General features: G+C 38.7%; 1 protein-coding gene across 1 annotated transcript in view; it reads left to right on the forward strand.

Moving 5' to 3' along the window:
* The window catches only part of ULK4 (unc-51 like kinase 4), a 417,484-nt gene that overhangs the window by 131,634 nt on the left and 266,165 nt on the right, over window positions 1-19,685 (forward strand). Inside the window, exons 23-24 of the mRNA XM_043508874.1 lie at window positions 1,192-1,319; window positions 15,201-15,334. Of these exons, the coding sequence (XP_043364809.1) occupies window positions 1,192-1,319; window positions 15,201-15,334 (262 nt within the window). The remainder of the gene's footprint in view (window positions 1-1,191; window positions 1,320-15,200; window positions 15,335-19,685) is intronic.

The raw sequence follows: 19,685 nt of genomic DNA on the forward strand, positions 1-19,685 counted from the left end.
CTCTGTAGTTTGTAGTCCTGGACAGAATCAGAACCAAGAAGGCCCTGTTACAGCAACCCAGAGAGATTTATAGAAAACTAGCAGATTTAACATCCCTGCTATCATTTGGCCTACGTACTTTGATCCAACTGAAAGGTATTTTATTTGCTTTGACCTTTTAGTAACTTTCATTCCTTTTTCTTAGTTAATAAATGTTTAGTTTACTAATGGATTGGCTACAGTTTTGTTTTTGGTGTAAGGTCATGAGCGTCCATTGTCCTAGGTAAGTGACTGGCCCCCTAGGCTGGAAGAACCTAACGTGTGGTGATTTTGGTTTTAATAACCTTTCATCACAGAAATCCAGTTTGAGTGATTATATAGGTCGAAGGGAACTGTCTGTGGCTTCATGTTAAGCTAGTATAGCAATCCAGGAGCACACATTTGTTGCTGGTTTGGTTAATCTAATGATAGATTATACCATCAGTGTGAGAGTGTCTGCCCAGTTTTTTCACAACATGACCTGAGATTGGCCCTCAGCTGTGACCCATACCAGGCATGGTTACAGAGGGAAACAGTGTTTTCTTTTACATTCAGGGTCCTTGCTATGTAACTGAGGTCTGATAGTCCACATAGTATGCGGTATACTTAACTAGCCTCTAATTACATCAAACAAATGTTTTTTTATTTGTATTAGCTTACGATTTTCTAGCTCACATGGAAGGTAGTATGTAAACTACTAAATTTCATAGTATTAGGAGGAAAGACAAGCATGTATTTTTTTGCAATTTTTAAAATTACAGTTTTTCTTTTAAAACAACTATTGTGTTTAAAATATCCTTTGTCATGTCTTTTGTTAAGATGAAATAACTTTTTTTCATTATGGGTTTCTGTGTGTGTTTTAAATACGTCCTATTTTGGGTCCAACACAGTAGAAAACGTCTGTTAACCTTTGCCCTTGGAAGGCTGCACATATCAGCTTTGCAGTTGGCCTATCTGTCTAGGACAAAACTCCTTTATTCAACAGTATCATGTGGGATTTTGAGCTGTAATTTAATGTTCTGAAAAGACTTTACCTAACATCGAATCCAAATATATTTGCATATTTATTGTGCCAGAATGATTTAAAATGTGTATACGCTAATGGACAATGTTATTTAGCTACTTTGTTGTTCAATAAACAGTATTTGTGTTTTTGTTTCTATTCCCACCCAGGATTTTGTGACTACAATTTTCCGTTTATTTGAAAGTCCATCAACTTCCATTAGAGCAAAAGCCTTTCTGGTCCTGTTACAGGTTTTAATTAATAACAGAGAGATGTTACTGCTCAGTTGCCAAGCAAGGTAAGATGATAATGGAGAATATAATTAGACATACAGTGTGTGTTTTCAAAGTTTAGCTCTGTAAACTCTATCAGTTTATACTTGTTTATACTCTACTAGTTTATAAATAATTATTAGCATATTATGAGAGGAAAAACGTTGATGGCTTTTGTCACCAGTTTAAATTAATAAATTATATTTCAGGTTTTTATTTATAATACTTTCAAATGAGCCACTTTTGTGAGAAGAGTGGTGGGACAAGGTACGTACATTGTGAATCTTGGTTCTATTCTAATATTTTTTTCATTGTACACAAAATAGATAATGGGCCAATACACACTATAAACCATTATGATTAACAACAGCTATGACTAACAGCAGCAGTAAAGACTTGATTGAACTGGCAAACTGTTTTTCTTCATATATTATGATTTCTTTAAACATAATGGTAGCTTTTTAGCGAACGATTTATCCCTTGACAGGATAACTGATTGAAACTAAAACATTTCTCTGGTGCTCACGTTATGAGATAGCTACAGAGGGATGGGAGAGGAGAAATGGGCCATTATATGGGGAGACAGTTACTTTTGTAATATTCTGGACCCTAAATGTTTGTTTGACCCAGCGCGGATAATGGATGTTCTTTGATGTGTATCAATGGGCATTCATCAGCATATTTCAGTTACTTAAGTGTCTTCTAGATTTGTGAGCGAACCATACAGCTATTTCAAAATGATTAGAAGTAGAGTAGCAAGAAATTAATTGGCTGACTATTTTTAAAAAATAATTTGAGTATTTCAGGCTTTTTTAAAGACTGTTTTGTGAAATTTATAGCAAGTCTGGTAAAAGTTGCAAAATTTGTGTCTTGATTTCTTCTTTAGTAATACTTTGATAAAGATAAAATATATATAGACAGGAAATGCATATAGCACTATTGCTTCAAACTATAAAATCTGGTCATAAAAGACAATTGATACAAGGGAAAAATTCACCATGAATTGAGGCAGGTGATATAAAAGTCAGAGTAGTAACAACCCTAAGGCAACACTGCATATTTCTCCACAGTTTCAAGAGAAATGCTGTTCAGTCTACTTTAGACAGGGTTTTATTTTAACCAAGTTATCAAATCTAATATAATTGCAGGGGTTTTTGTGAGTTAGTTGTTAAACTTGCTAAATCTGTAAACTAGTATTTGCTAGTTTAAAATCTACGCTGTACCTTAAAAAGACTCCATTAAAAGACGTGCATTTCTAAATGAGTATTTCAAAATTAATTATATGGGAACTGGATATCTGGACAAGAGTGGTAATCTGACACAGGATTTGTAATAGAACCTGTTACACAGACACTTTCCAAAGGGCTTTGGGACCTATGAAAGAAAAGTACTTGATAAATAATAATGTTTTTATTGTTGTTTCACCTCTAGATCACTGGTTTCAGCCCTGTCCAGGAATAAGCAAAAATATCAGTACTTAAAATTAATTGATCTCAGTCTGAATGCTGTGGATGGGTATCCATATCACAAACGCAGATACCACAGTTGGCACCCATTCAGCCATTCTTGCCAGAGAAATGCAAAGCCATTTTGACTGGGAGGTGTGGGGAAGCCTGCATTGTTGCTATTCATACTGTGACCATAAACAATTAAAGGTCTTTTACTCTCAAGGGCTATCACCACTAGTACCTTTCAGAAGCACCCCATTTATGTTTTTAAGTACAAAGACATGTCCATTGTAACATGATTACTGTTTCATATATGTTAGGTAATTTTATAAGTCTTTCAAAGCTTTAGACAAAGGAAACGCAGTGGATCTAATTTACCTAGATTTCAGTAAGGCATTTGATACCATGCCACATGGGGAATTATTAGTTACATTGAAAAAGATGGGGATCAATATGAAAATTGAAAGGCAGATAAGGAATTGGTTAACAGGGAGACTACAGCAGATCATACTGAAAGGTGAACTGTCAGGCTGGAGAGAGGTTACTAGTGGAGTTCCTCAGGGATCATTTTTGGGAGCAATCTTATTTAATCTTTTTATTACTGACCTCAGCACAAAAAGTGAGAGTGTGCTAATAAAGTTTGCAGATGATACAAAGCTGGGAGGTATTGCCAATTTAGAGAGAGACTGGGGTATCATACAGGAAGATTTGGATGACCTTGTAAACTGGAGTAATAGTAATAGGATGAAATTTAATAGTGAGAAGTGTAAGGTTATGCATTTAGGGATTAATAACAAGAATTTTAGTTATAAGCTGGGGACGCATCAAGTAGAAGTAATGGAGGAGGAGAAGGACCTTGGAGTATTGGTTGATCACAGGATGACTATGAGCCGCCAATGTGATATGGCCATGAAAAAAGCTAATGCGGTCTTGGGATGCATTAGACGAAGTATTTCCAGTAGAGATAAGGAGGTTTTAGTACCGTTATACAAAGCACTGGTGAGACCTCACCTGGAATACTGTTTACAGTTCTGGTCTCCCATGTTTAAGAAGGATGAATTCAAACTGGAGCAGGTACAGAGAATGGCTACTAAGATGATCCGAGGAATGGAAAACCTGTCTTATGAAAGGAGACTCAAGGAGCTTGGCTTGTTTAGCCTAACCAAAAGAAGGTTGAGGGGAGATATGATTGCTCTCTATAAATATATCAGAGGGATAAATACCGGAGAGGGAGAGGAATTATTTAAGCTCAGTACCAGTGTGGACACAAGAACAAATGGATATAAACTGGTCATTGGGAAGGTTAGACTTGAAATTAGACGAAGGTTTCTAACCATCAGAGAAGTGAAGTTTTGGAATAGCCTTCCAAGGGAAGCAGTTGGGGCAAATGACCTATCTGGCTTTAAGATTAATCTCGATAAGTTTATGGAGGAGAAGGTATGATGGGATAACATGATTTTTGCAATTAATTGATCTTTAACTATTCATGGTAAATAGGCCCAATGGCCTGTGATGGGATGTTAGATGGGGTGGGATCTGAGTTACTACAGAGAATTCTTTCCTGGGTATTTGGCTGGTGAATCTTGCCCATATGCTCAAGGTTCAGCTGATTGCCATATTTGGTGTCGGGAAGGAATTTTCCTCCAGGGCAGACTGGAAGAGGCCCTGGAGGTTTTTCGCCTTCCTTTGTAGCATGGGGCACGGGTCACTTGCTGGAGGATTCTCTGCTCCTTAAAGTTTTTAAACCATGATTTGGGGACTTCAATAAGCACAGACATAGGTGAGAGGTTTATTGCAGGAGTGGGTGGGTGAGATTCTGTGGCCTGCATTGTGCAGGAGATCAGACTAGATGATCATAATGTTCCCTTCTGACCTTAATATCTATATATCTATGTAAAGTTCTGTTGTACAACAGAATTAGTTTTTTTTATCAATGATGATTAGAGTACACATATTCCATCATTATTATGGCACTAAAGTACTCTATACAGTACAGAGATTGCTTTGACATAATAATATAGTCTTGTGACAGGTATCTGTCACTTGATTTATAGTACTCTTTTAAAATGTTTTAGCTGCATTGTAATCAACTGTTGTTACAGTGCTATTAGCCTTAGAACATTTTCACTGCTGGTGATTTTAAAATGGATGATAGCAGAGTACTGTAATGACAGTGTAATGGTGGTGTTAGTATTTGATATAATGAATTGATTTTTGTTTTTGCTCACACTTTTTTTTTTTCTTCACAGTGACCTTTTTTTCCCTGTAGCTATTATTTCCCATTTCTTTCCATTTGCCATTCTGTTATGTGATGTATGGCCTATTTCTTGACTTGCACTTTGTCTCACTTCAGATGAGGATACATCAAATAAATATGACACAAGTCAAAAGAAATAAGGACTCAGTGTCTCCACATCAGCTCTCTGTTTTTAAAGTGTACTATAATATGCTGTAAGCACTTCCCAAGTTTTCTTCAAACCATTAGTTTACTTTATAAAAAAAAAAATCAGACCATTTTGAGAAAATTTTGGTTAGACAATTAGACAGGTGTCATAGTCCTAAAATGAAATATTTTTTTTCAAAATGTTGATGTAGTCCACTCTTTGGTCTTGCAGGTGTCCTTATTAGACTAGGATGCAATATGAAAATGAGGAGATGTTGCACACCTTTTTTTCTACAGTCTTCAGCATGTATGTGATGCTTCTGATAGAGATCATGAGACATTTTCATCTTCAGTTTCATTAGTAGGCTGATAATGCTTAGCTTTGTGTCTTTCTCAATCAACCCTGATTCTCCAGTCTCTTTGCTTTTCTACTCCTTAGCTGACACAGGGTCCTGTTCATCCAGAAGAACAGGGTTGGTGGTGTTGGGTAGAGGGAAACATTTTGAAGAATTGATAGCCGTTACGATTGCTCCCTCTACTGAGGAAGTATTCTCCCATTTGTCTCCTGGAACAGTAATCTCTGGGTCTTACTGGTTCAATTGCTGCTGCTGGATTGGTAGGTAGTGTCTTTGGCTGACCTTAGAGGTTGCACCCTCAGCATTACTGTAGTTATTGACCCTATTTACTCCTGCTACCTGTCTGTAGAGTTGGTCTTGTGTGGAAAGATTCTTGATGAAGAACCCTTGGTTCTAGAAATTGATTTCTTTCACAGAAAGAATTTGGTTGAGAAGAAAAGAAAGACTTAGGCAAGAGCCCTAAATCTGTGGTGGAAGACGTTTCTGGGTCTGTAATCATCCGATTACTTAAATGAGTGGAAGAGCCTAAGTAAATTGTTGGCAATAGTTTTGTTTACATTTTTGGAATCTCAGCTCACACATTGATGTGGGATATATTATAAATTACTTTAATAAATCTGCTATAGAAGATTATGATAAAATGAGCTATTGTATATCATTTTCTAGCAATAAGACAAAATAATTATTTAAGACCAGAATTAAAGCACCAGCAACCCCCTTTTTTTTTCGTCTTGCTTTTGTGAGCATGGAGGTCAGTGCTTCAGTCTTTAATCTTCATATAACATGTATACATCTAACATCTTTATCTACTCTATTGATAAATAATTTTCCATAAAACAGTATATTGCCTTTAAATATGTAGTTTTCATATACTGTAGTTTTCATATTTCATCAGAAGACTATCTTTGGTAGACCAACAGTGACCGCCTTCTTGTAGTTTGGGGTAAACAATATTGTAACACTAATTTAAGAAGCATGGGTTAGCTATGATCTATGGGTCACTAGGCAATTGAATAAACATTATAATCAAAGACGCCCCTATCTTGTGTGTGTCTTAATGTAAACCACTGTTTACAGGGCATCCAGAAAATATACCTTAAAGTCTAAACCAGTAGCATTCATCCATGAAATAAATACACAAAGTACTTTCCTGATTTTTGCAAGTTTTTTCAAGCAGATAAGAATGTTCCAATTTAATCCTCTGCTCCCATAATTAAATTGTAGTATTATTTTTATTAAGCATCTCTTTGTTATTCAGTGATCAATTGACATTTTTATTTTAAGTATATCCTACAAATTATGTGAAAAGCAATACAGGATAGCACTTTTCAAAATTATACTTCTTCAATTGACTTCTGAATCTGACAAAACTGTCAGAAAAATATTTTATCCACACATCCAGTCTATATTACCAAGCTTAGCTCCAAGCACAGGAGCAATTATATTTACTCAAGCTACATTATTTCCAGATCTTTAAAAAGGCCCCTATCCTCCAGACTTATACACGTGCTTAACTTTATCTTCCGTGAGTTAACCATTGGTTTCAATGGGACTACTTATAACACATGCAGTTAGCATGTGCGTAAATCTTTCAGGATCAGGGCCAAAGTTAATTTCAGGTCCTTATTTAGCTTAAGGATCCATGGTTTTGATGTAAAACACAAATTAAAAATAGCTTCTGGTATAATTGAGACTTAAAACAAACATTTGCTTGACCATTAGAGAGTATCAGCATACATATAGTTTTCATGCAGTTTAATGCAGTTTTAAATTATGGGGCAAGCACCTGTGCTGTGTGATTATTTTGGAAGCGTTTTACAAGTTGTTGCTCAGTGTTTTCTAGAAGTGCATATATTTTCTCATTGTTTGATCAAGGCTTTCTCTTTCAGTTGATGAAAATATCTCTTCACGTCATAGGCAGTCATTATTTTACTGATTAACTACACCCAACTAATTTTCATTGCAACAGCTAAAATTTTGAGGGGTTCTGGTAGACAAAGTTTAGGTTAAAGCTGTTCTTCAGTTAAACAGACCCTAAGACAATACATGCTTTGTATTCTGCTTTGAATAGCATGGTTATTTTGGAATCATGTCATGAGTGCCAGTGTAATTGCTATATTACTTTTTCTCATAACTCATTACCAAATGAAATAGTGAGGATCATAATGTTTCTTGTTTAAATATTAAAAATGTAAGTCTGAACAGAATTGCAACATGTAATGTAAAAATATTGAATTTTCCTATTGAAAATATTTTGCCTCGCTAATCATGGTAAAATCATTAAAAATTGCTGTAGGTGAAAATTACTTATGGTTGCTCAGTGTTGGTAAACTCAGTGTATTGTAGCAGGGAGCATACAGTATATTACCTGAAAATGAAAGTAATGGAGATATAAAGAAAGGAAACTGAATATTAAGGACAAAATTCCACTATGTGCAATGTGCAGCCCTATGCACCACTTGTGAATGGCAGGGGTCTGTGATGACAAATAAAGGCATTTTGTATTGTTAGCCAATTGGTCGCAACTGTATAAATTCCATAGCATGATAACGTTTCAAGTCAAACTGTGCTGGTAGCAGTGAAAAAGGGGAAGGTCCTCAGTGTTCCCTCTTTTACTTGCCTTCACCCTTTTCACTGCTCAAATCTCAAACATGACAGTCAATAAACCTGACAAATGAGCACAGGTTTTGTTAGGTTTATTGACTGTCAAGAAAGATTATTGCATAAACTGACTGCATAGGTCCTCGAACTCTTCAGAATGCCAACAGAATTATTCTAGGTCCATCAATTTCATGCCATCATAGAGCCATCCAGCCTTAGCTAGCCAACCCAAGAGCCTGTTGCAGGGACCAAGACTACCTACTGAAAGCCCTCTTCTTTGAGGTCCAGCCTGTTGGCTGACTCTTGAAACAGGACAACCAAGGGGTGTGCACTGCATTCCAAGCCCTGCTTCACAGTCTCATGCTCCCTGGTAAGGCCATCATACCTTAAATTGCACTGAAGCATGCTTTTTGAGGATGTAAGAGGTATTAATTGGTGCATAGGCTTTGTGCTGACTGTGTGCACAAGGGTGCATTTCACCCAAGTGAAATGGACCTGCAATTCCTATTAGTAAAAGATACAAGAATAATATCAGAAATTGTACAAATCGTGATTTAAAAGATCTTCTTGTACATGTGATGTGAAGAAAATCTGGTGCAACTTTATATTTCCTTATTGGAAAAAGATGCATTTCTCTGGTCCTGAAAGAGTTAAGAAAATATCCTTATTTCCCACTCCTTTACAATCCCCGTGCTTGAAGTTCTTACCTAGGGAAATAGAAATAACTCTGAGAGAACCTGTCAGTGCAACTCCTAATTGGCTGCAGGGCCCTCAGTGAGTATTACAAAGTATGCCCTCCAAAAGAGTGAGACAAGGTCTGGGAGTCATTGTCAGACTCTTTTAAATGGCAGTGTAGACTACCTGCCAGATCAGAGCACTTCCATTAGGCCACTATGACTTGCCATCTACTGCACTGGGTGGATCTGTGATTGCTGTATAAAAAGTATTACTGAGAAATGAGGTTGGGGTTTTCAAAGGGGCCTACTGCAGTTCTGCACTAACTCCCATTGAACATGATGGGAGCTGGTTGCATAAATCTTAAACACATTTGAAAATCCCAGTCTTAGTTAATGAAATCTATTTTCTGCTCTGATTTAGATTCACTTTCACTGTGCTGATTTATCCACCCTGCAGAAAAGTGCTCTTTGCCACCAAATTATTTCAGTACCACATAAGTTGTGTCCGCAGGATGTGGGCAGTTTTTCAGTGCTTAGGACTGCCATTCATGTACCTCACTTTTAAGGCTGTCCTTAGTTTCATCTTAACTCCTTTTATTTTGTATTATTCTTATCTGGTAACAAAAAGTATTAAGTGTGAGATTTCTTCTTCATATTTTTGTGTCAAGTCTCTTTATCTAGGTGACTAATAAGTAAGATTTGAAACTCTATCAAATTCATAAAAACCTCATACTTTCCTGCTATGAAATATATTCAGCAATTGAGAGTTTATTTCATTTGCTCTACCAATAGGGGGTTTATAGATAATTTCCATACTTTTCTTTCCCTTTCTGGGAGCCATATGTCAGCTGCACTGCATCCAAAATCTCCCCCTGCAGCACAAGAGATAAAGGTTTGACCAGACTTGCACGTTAGTCTAGAACTACAGTAGATTCCTAAAACTGAAATTCCTATTAGACTATCAGAGTACAATATCTGATTTCCTTTCTGAATAATATACTGAGCTGTCATGTCTATTTGTTTTTACATACACTATATTTTAAAAGGATTGTTCCTTGTTTCTAGTGAATGTCTTCCAAATTATTTTTATTATTATATTATTTTATTATATTCTAATAATAATAATTATTATCTTCACTTCATTTTATCCACTAAAAAGTTGCTCTTGGGGTGGAGTTCTTTCCTTAGGTTGGAGAAAAAAGGAGAAGGGTTTTGTTTGTTTGAAACCTTCAATGAAAACTGATAAATGTTCAAAAATTTTAAAAATCAGACCATTTATGCCTATATCTGGACTAAGAACCTATCTCTAGGTACCGAATTTTGAAAATCTTGACCACTATTAATAATATAGTTGCCCCCCAAAACTTTGATCTCCAGAAATTATAGTTTGTTTGGAAAGTTGAACCAGTTTTCTAGGAAAATACTTATTTTATTTGTTGTTTTTGTACCTTGAGTACATAAAACATAATATTTATTATTACATTAAACCTAGGAAATAAATTTACCCAGAATTATATCACTGATCTTTCTGTTCAGACACAGAACATTTAAGGGAATAATTTATTTGTGATTAAGAACTTATAAATAATATGAGGTTGTGGTGTTGGAAAAATGGTTGAAACCTTTGATTGTTTTCTGTATAATCTTTACGTTGCCTTACAAGGGGAGTGATAGGACACAGCGTACCATAGATATAGCCAGGAAGCTGAATTGATTTGCATGCCCAACTTCTCGGAGAATGATTAATTCATCCTAACTGTTAATGCCATGTCTGTTTTATTAATTCTGGCCTTTCTTTGTTCACTTTGTGTCCCTTTGACTGCATGGCAGACATGTACTTGTTATGCATGGAATAAGTGTGATACTTTTGTAGGCCCAACTTTGCTATACAAACAGAACAGGTGTTTATTTGGGACAGTAAAACATTCTGGTAAATCATTCTCTGGTAGCGTTGCCAGGCGTCCAGTTTTCTATTGGAATGCCCAGTCAAAAAGAGACCCTGGCAGCTCTGTTCTCAGCTGTGCTAAAAGTCTGGCTGGCTGCAGCATGGCAGGCAGGCTCCATGCCTGGCTCCGTGTGGCTCCCAGGAAGCTGATGGCATGTCCCTCTGGCTCCGACAGGGAGGGGTGGCTAGGGCGGCTCCATACCCTGCCCCCGCCTGCAGACACCACCCTGAGCACCAGCTCCACAGCCCCCATTGGCCAGGGTTCCTGGCTAATGGGAACTGCAGGAGCAGCACCTGCAGGTGGGAGCAGAGTGCTGAGTCCCCTGGCTGCTCCTCCGCTTCAGAGCCAGTGGGACATGGCTTAGCTTTCCGTGAGCTGCGTGGACTTCCTCCATAACCAGGAAATGCTGGGGCTGCCTGAAGCCCATACCCCCTCCCATGCCCCAGCTCTGAGCCCCTCCCACACTCCCAACCCGTCAGCCCTATCCTGGAGCGCCCCCTGTACCCCGAACCTCTTGTCAGCCTGGAGCCTCATCCCCTCCCACACCTGAACCCCCAGACTGAAGCCCCTTCCCACACCCTGAACCCCTCATTTCTGGACCCACTCTGGAGCCTGCACCCCCAGCCCAGAGCCCATACGCCCTCTTGCACCCCCAACCCACCCCCCTTGCACCCAGAGCCCGCATCCCTAGCTGGAGCTCTCAGCCCATTCTGCACCCCAACCTCCTGCCCAAGCACAGTGAAAATGAGCAAGTATGGGGGAGAGCAAGTGATGGAGGGAGGGGAGATGGAGTGAGTGGGAGTGGGGCATCGGAGAAGGGGTGGGGCCTGGGCACAGGGCAGGCAAGGGTAGTCAGTTTTCTGCAATTAGAAAGTTGATGACCCTATTCTGTGGATGACTGTGAGGAAGGGAGAATGTTTGCCTAGGGCTTTAGAACAGTAAACTTCCCTAAAGCTGACTGTACTTATGTGGGAATTGGCAGGATTTTGTTGAGTTGCTATCAGTGCTATCAAATAATTTAAAGAAATATTGGTGGTCCTTTTTGGAAGCAATTGTCAACTTCAGCTTTTTTGAGGGAGAGAAGAACATAACTTTGAAAAGGGGAAGGTTTTGCACATAAAGAGAGAGAGAGTGGCCATACTCAGGAGCTTTACATGTATTTTTACTTTTCACTTTCCCCAAAACAAGTAAACACACATCTGATGCTTCTCAAACACTCTTTATGTTGGATTTTGCAAGAGAGAATTCCTTTCTTAAGATACAAATATACATCAGACTTATTGTGCTAGCCTTCACTCAACAGCTTGTTTAGATAACGTGTAGACAATTCTAAACTTACTCTCTTACTCAAACTAAACTTACAAGAATATTTAAAGAAAAATATGATACTCATGTTTCTCATACTTAATATTTGGTTAAACATATTCTCTCTCAGTGCAAGAACATATTTAAACAACTTTAATTTATTTTGTTTTAATTATTCAAGGCAACTGAAAATGTCTAATAAAACTACATATCATATTATATAATGAAAGTTGGAGTTGAATGATGAGATGGGCTTTTGAATAGTTAACATGTATTATATTTCATCAAAATTGACCATAATTGAATAAATTACACCTAAAGTCTAAGGAAAATAACTAGAACCTTTGGCAAGTATAGCTGGATCTGCTGCCTTTGGGCTCCTGTGGTGAGAAAAAGTAAATGGTTATTGAATGGATCACTTATTTCTTTCTCTCCTTCCTACTCCCCCCATATAAGACACCATAAAATAAAAGTTTTTTGTTGTATTTCAAAATATGCAGTTTCATCATTGCTTAGGGGCCCGATCATGCAAACTCTTTATTCAGGTGAGTAGTTCTTATTCCAGTGAATAATCCCATTTTATATTGGGACTGTTCTCCTGTCTGACTAGAGGTTTGCAGGACTGGGCCCTAACGTACCACATGCTTGCACAAGAAGTTGTTTAAATCCAGTTATTTTCATCATCCTAGACAAGGACACATTTTGATTTCTATATTAATGTGGCACTTTGGGTCCAACCCAGACCAGTAAGAGATTGTGTCACTGTCTGCCCTGTAATCCTGTGCAGCCTTGATTCAGCGCCCTGTCACAGGCATCATGCTCAAAGCACAGTAGCTTCACTCTGGCTTCCACCAGCCTGGGTTACTCCTTGCAAGATGACCCCAACACGCTCGCAGTCCCAAATTTCCATTAAACTATCTGTTTTGTAGTGCTCACTGAACACTTACAAAGGTTAAGTTCACTGATCCCTTTGAAAGCGTAACCAGCAGTTTATTAGCTTAACTGGGGTTAGCAAACACTCTGTTTAATCAAAGCACTGGCTTAGTTTATACTAAAAATAAAACAAGTTTATTAAACAAAAAGACATAGGTTTAAGTGATACCAAGTATAAGGACTAAAGATGGAAAGGATTACAAGCGAACAAAAGTAAAAATAAGATTCTAAGACTAAAACCTGAGTCTCTCTTTTTCAAAGAAGTGATTCTAACCAAGTCTCTTCCAGCATAGTTGACCATACTCTTTGGCCAGTACCCCTCAAAGTGCTCGGTTCCTTTGTCCCTTCAGGTGAAGGATGCCAAAATGGCTTCCCCCCCATATATATAGTTATATATCTATATCTAATCTTTCCAAAGTTCATTGACCTTGCTTCAGGAAGCAGAAAGGTTTCTTGGGGGCACAGTCTCCATCCCCCAATGAGATTTCCTCACATGCTCTCCTGATGGCTTTGTTTACCTTGCTTGTAAAAGTGCTTTTCTTTGACTTTGGTCACATCTTTTGCTGAATTTACAGTGGAGACAGGTAGGTAGCTGCCTTCCCTCCTGTCTGGGAGAAAACCTCTTTCTCCCTTAGTGTGGTCACAGACTTCAAAAAAGCATAATATCAGTGAGTATCCATAATTCATCATACAATGTTAACACATACATTTTACAATGATATTCATCACCAGTGTGTCATTAGTTTTCAAATGATGTATAACATCTTTTAGATACAGATTATGACAGTAGCATGATAGGCATAGAGTGAGTCTGTCAGGCTTGAGAAGAATTGCTGATACAGACTGCACAGAATAGTGAACCACCACTGGGCCTCTCTGTCACATCTATTTATTTATTTTTTAAAAATAGTGGCTAAGAAAGGGGATGGATTAAGAGAGCTGGAAACAGTCCTTTTAAAAAATCCTGAGAACAGATCCAATCCATTGGCAATTAATGTTCCCCTGCTAGTATGCCAAAAATCTACTGCTAAACAATAGTTTAAAATAATTTCTTACTAGGGTTGCCAACCCTTCAGGATTGGCCTGGAGTCTCTAGGAATTAAAGGTTAATCTTTAATTAAAGATTATGTTGTGATGAAATCTCCAGGAATACATCCAACCAAAATTGGCAATCCTATTTCTTACTCAAAGCTCACTGTCATAATTTCTAGACTGAAAAAAATTAAGAATTTGAAACATTTAATATGTAACAAATGTGTAGATTAATCCAGTCCATTTTCCTCTCCACAGAGAAATTTGATCTTAAATATATGTCATTAACTCCGGCTTCTTGAGTATGCTGCTTATTATTAATTACAGCTAAATATACTCCTATACTGGAGCATGCTGGAAGAGACTATCCTGATCCTGGCCCACATTGGGGATGAGCTCTGGGAGGGATCATGCCTGAAAAAGGAGCCCACAGGGACACAAGGGATATATGCCTGCTGCACCATTCCCTAGAATGGCACAGGGTGTGCACATCTCTGTGTCTGCAGCCAACTCCATAAACAAGTGCTGTGGAAGAAAATCAGTGCTATGGCCTTTCTGGTGGCTTTCACTACCGGGGTGCTAGGAGAGAGCAAACAGAGGTTGCAGTTGTTCCTGGCCATTAATGCTGGGATGCAAGGAGGCAGAAGTTGTTTGTGCTCTCCCCCACTGGTTGCACACCTATACAGTGGCCAGGCATATCTGACCCTTGGTTTTTAAAATTTTTGTTTGTCCAATGGTACACATATGTGGCCTGATTTTCTGTGGTACTGAGTACTTGTATATGTCATTAACTTTGGGAGATTTGTGGCTTCACTGAAAATCACACAACTTCTTTTAAGTAATTAAAAAGTATGTTTTGAAATTTATATTTAGGTACACAAATTGAAAATTTGCTGCCTTGGTTAATCAATTTTTTTTGCATTACAATTCAATATAAACTGTTTAAAGTTAGAATCTTCTATTCAGTTTTTAAGGGCCAATTCATTCCTCCATGTAAGCACTATATCACCATTTACACTAATAGTGTTGTACGTGCTTACACCAGAGTTTAATTTGGCTAATTGTATTTGGTTTATCTGTAGTTCCCCATGGAAACATTTGTTTGTTTTTAAAATAAACTTTATTTTAAAGACAAAAATCTAGAAGTGCTTGCCTCAGTGGCATTTTGAGATACAGTATCAGTTTTTTGTCACAAGAGGTAATCTTTTGCACTTGCTTATTTGTAGATTGGTGATGTACATTGAAAGAGACAGCAGAAAGACTACACCAGGAAAAGAGCAGCAAAGCGGCAATGAATACCTTTCAAAATGCCTGGACCTTCTCATCTATCACATTGTGCAGGAGCTGCCAGGAATTCTAGGTAAATTCCACTGGCTGACTACGAAAATAATCTTTTTGTCTGTCTTCTTTCCTCACTCCCTTGTGGAACATTTAAGTATCTCTTTAAAGAGTAAAGACAATGGTAAGTAGAAAGATATTTTCTCCCTCATTTACTGTTTATGGCATTAGCTTCATCAAATTTCTCAGTTATATTGTGACCACATAATACTTTGCATTTGAGTCTTGAAAAAATGTTTTCTTTTATTTAATATTTCAATCATGGTGGCACACAAGGTCTCAATCAGGACTGAGGCTCCATTACGCTAAGTGTTGTATAAACATTTTTAAAGACACAGTCCATGCCCCCCAACAACTGGCAGTATAACAGTGACCTACAAAACATGGAAGAAGAGAGATGCAATTTTATATATTATATAAACATATATGTGCAATGTCAATACTTCTCAAACTATTATACTGGTGACCCCTTTCACATAGCAAGCCTCTGAGTGTGACCCCCCCTTATAAATTAAAAACACTTGTTTATATATTTAACACCATTATAAATGCTGGAAGCAAAGTGGGGTTTGGGGTGGAGTTGACAGCTGGTGACCCCTCATGTAATAACCTCGCGACCCCCTAATGGGTTCCAGCCCCCAGTTTGAGAACCCCTGTATATATAAGTGTATATACATTTATGTGAGAATGTGTATGGTTATAGTTGGGGCAGGTAGCACCACCTATTAAGGTTGTCCATTGTAAAACCCTGATTTCAGTTGCTTACAATTTTTAAAACTTTTGGGGTGAAATTTTACATGCTGGATTTCTGCTTCAGGATGAATTTTTTTAGAAAACTTCAGCCAATACAGTTCAGGTGTCTCTAATAAGAAGGACAGGGAAAAATCATTGTTTTGTCCATGTTAAATTCTGGCCATTTCTTCTTTGAACAGTTCTAATGCCCCTAGGCTTTGGAGCAGGGACTTCAAATTTGGCTGGGAGTGGTCTTTGTGTCAGGGTGTGCTTTGTCCTATCCCCATGAAAATCCACCCAAATTTGGCCAAATTATAAGCCATTGGAGAATCACAGTTCATACGTCCTTAGTAGAAACTTTTTTGATTGTAGCAGCTAATTTCTGAACAGTCCAACCTCACTGAACATGTGCCTCTCTCAGGTCCTGGTGTTGACCAGACTGCACATGTACCATCCCCACAGAGCAACCAAGCGTACTCCATGCCAGATCTACAAAGGTGAAGCCAGACTTTCCCTGCAAAGGGACTGGGGCTGTCCCTGGAACTGAAAGCAGGGAGCCTGTCTCTTCTGTGCTTTCAGCGACCCCTCTCCTGGCACCCAGTTATTGTGGAGGAGGATGCTGTCTGTTTTGAATATTGGGGGCACAAAACATAGACCAGGGATTGGGACAAGGAGTCTGGTGAAACTGGGACTAGAGGGGTTGGGAGGGAGAGAAACTGTGATTGGGTTGGCAGCAAGACTGGTGCTGGGAGCTAGTGAGGGGAAAGGGTGGTGACTAGGAGACATTTGGCTGGGGGAAGGAACACTTGACATCAGATGAGTAGGGGGAAACTGGGACAAGGACCAGGTGTGGAGTAGGGTAGGGTTGGGGAGCCAGATTTGCAAATAGCTGGGGTGTGGGAGGAGAACTGAGATGGCTGAACTAAGACACTGGGACCAAGAATCAAGAGAGGGAGGAGACTAGGTGGGGAAAGGAGCTGGAGAGAGGGTGGTGGGTGAACTGAGACTGGATGAGAAGTCTGGGGATGGAGACTAGGACTAGGAACCAGTAGGATGGAGGGGAGAAATAGATCGGATGAGGAGCTGGAATGGGGAAACTGGGACTGGCTGGGTAAGAAGACTGGGAATGGGTGGGTGGGGGGAAGTGGGAGAAACTTGAAGTGGGGTGGAGATTGGGGTAAGAAGACATAAGAGTTGAGACTGGGACTAAGTAAGCAAGGAAAATGGGTCTGGGATAAAGAGCTGGGGAGGGGAAGAGACAGGATTGGGACAAGTTATAGAGGATGGGACAGAAGAGGTCAAGCATGGGGGGAACAGTCAGAAGAGTCTGTGCCCACCAGACACACTTCCCTCCAGAGCCTGGAATGGAATCCAAGATTCCTGAGTGTCACCATTCCTTTTCTGTCAGAAAATATCTGTAAAACGCCTGGCAAGGCGCCTCATTCCCTTTTGCCAATCCACATATAGGATGACCACCTACTACTGCTATCAGTTATTCTGTTAGCTCAACTGATGGAAGTCTGTGTGGTGGATCTAAAGTTGCCAACCCTTCTGAGGACCTATGTGAGTGTTGATAGATGCCACATGATAGTATTTGTTTTTTTCAGTTTGCTTTTTTAAAAACGTAGGAAATTACAAAAAGCTACCTTTTTTGTTGAGGTTGCAAAGCCAAGCACTCAAGTTAGAAAAAAGTCAGAATTAAGTTTGCCTGGGCATTATTTGGACAGTGTGTGCATGTGCATAATGGTACAGACTTTAAATTCATTATCACATTTTTAGCACAAACAAGCTCGGGTCCTACAGAGAGCAACTTCACCACACATACCTCGTGTGATCATGTAGTTAGACTGTATAATAATGCACAAGGGAGTTGAAGTAAGTTTGCACAATCTTAATTCTGGTATTTCCTAACCTTTGAATGCTCTCTCAATAAAGTTATTCTAACATACTTTATATAAGAAGTGCCAACTATCCCAATCTTCTCCTGAAGCCATCATTATTTTTCCAATATGTTTATAGGTCTTGAGGAGAGTTTTGAAGGATAAGATGCTAATGACTTTTCTATTCAAACAGCCAAAGTCCTCTGAGACATAGTTCCAGTCACAGAGTACAGTTTGGAAGGAGATACTGAAGTAGGATTTTGTGAGAAGCAGACAAGGCAGGGTGGGGGGCAATGCAATAAAATATAAAAAGAAATGAAGACTAGCAGAGAGCTGTGAAGGGAATTGCAGGTGAGAACAAGAAGTTTGAATTTGACATGGTGATGCAGCTAACTTGGGGATTCAAACAAGGGTCATTTGACCAGCAATTTGTATGGGCTGGATAGGAGATATGGGTACTAAGGAGCCCAAAGAAAAGAAGCTTATACAAAAAAGATAAAATGTGATGAGGGGCTGGGTGAGTTTTGGCTGTTTGTTTGAGCAGAAAAAATGTATAGATCTTAGACAAGTCTTGGAGGATGGTATGGCAAAATTTGGGCACAGCCTGGATATGCAAGGCAAAAGAGGAGTCAACAAAAATGACCCCCAGGTTAGAGGACTGAGAATGATGGGGTTATCAAGCCTGACAGGGAATGTGGGTAGTGGAGAGTATTTGTGAGGAAAGATGTTAAGTACAAGTTTAACTGCAAGACTTCCAGAAAGAGGAGATGTCAAAACGAGGCTAGCATATGGGATTGGATGGAGAAAGATACTTTAGGAATGGAAAGGTCAATCTGTGAGTCATTAGTGTAAAGATGGTAGTTAAAAATTCTGTTAGCAGATTAGATCCCCCAAATGTATGGATGTAAAGGGAGAAGAGAGAGGGGGCAAAGGACAGAGCCTCTGAAAGCCCCCAGGCAGAGGAGAGGAATAAAACTCGTCAGCTACGTTGTCCAAGAAATGACTATTTCTTTATTTCTCACTATATGTTAATTATTGTTTCCAGTAATGGGGAAAAAAAAGGGGTAGCACTTGCAAAGTTTGGTAGACTTAAGTCATCTATTTACAAAGACCATGTAATATTTTGTTTCTCCCTCAAACCACATCTGTTCTTTGTTTTCCTAAGTAACTAAATATCAGATGACTATGTATGGTCAATTGCAGGATCGGGGCCTTAGACTGTATATGCTTTGAGGAGGGCCTCTCTCTCTCTCTCTCTCTCTCTCTCTCTCTGAATATGTGTACACTACCTAACACGGTGGGACTCTGATCTCAATTGGGGTCTCTGGGTACTACTGTAATGCAAATAATGATGATAACATATTTTGGACAACGTCTACATCAAACATAAGTTCTCCCCTTTGTTTTCCTTCTCCAGCTAATGTTGGGGTGAGGGGGTTGTATTGTTTTTGGGTGAAGGGAGGATTGTCTTTGTGGTTAGCTTTTATTAAGATTAATTTTGAGATCTCTAGTTTTATGAGAGAGTATTTTCTCTTTACTTGTTTGGGATAATGAAAGAATATGTTCTGATTCAGGGGTGAAAGTTATTTCCTCATGTGAAAAATGTCAAAAGTTAGACACTTTGCAAAGTGAAATGAATTAAAAGCAGTTACATTTCTGAGTTGGAAATTGATGTTTGCTAGTTTTTAATACATATTTATCTAAACTCCCTTCTAATCCCATTCTCTTCCAGCAGATGTAGCTATAAACCAAATAGATTTA

Source organism: Dermochelys coriacea, chromosome 2 (assembly GCF_009764565.3).
Source record: "Dermochelys coriacea isolate rDerCor1 chromosome 2, rDerCor1.pri.v4, whole genome shotgun sequence".
NCBI lineage: Eukaryota > Metazoa > Chordata > Testudines > Dermochelyidae > Dermochelys > Dermochelys coriacea.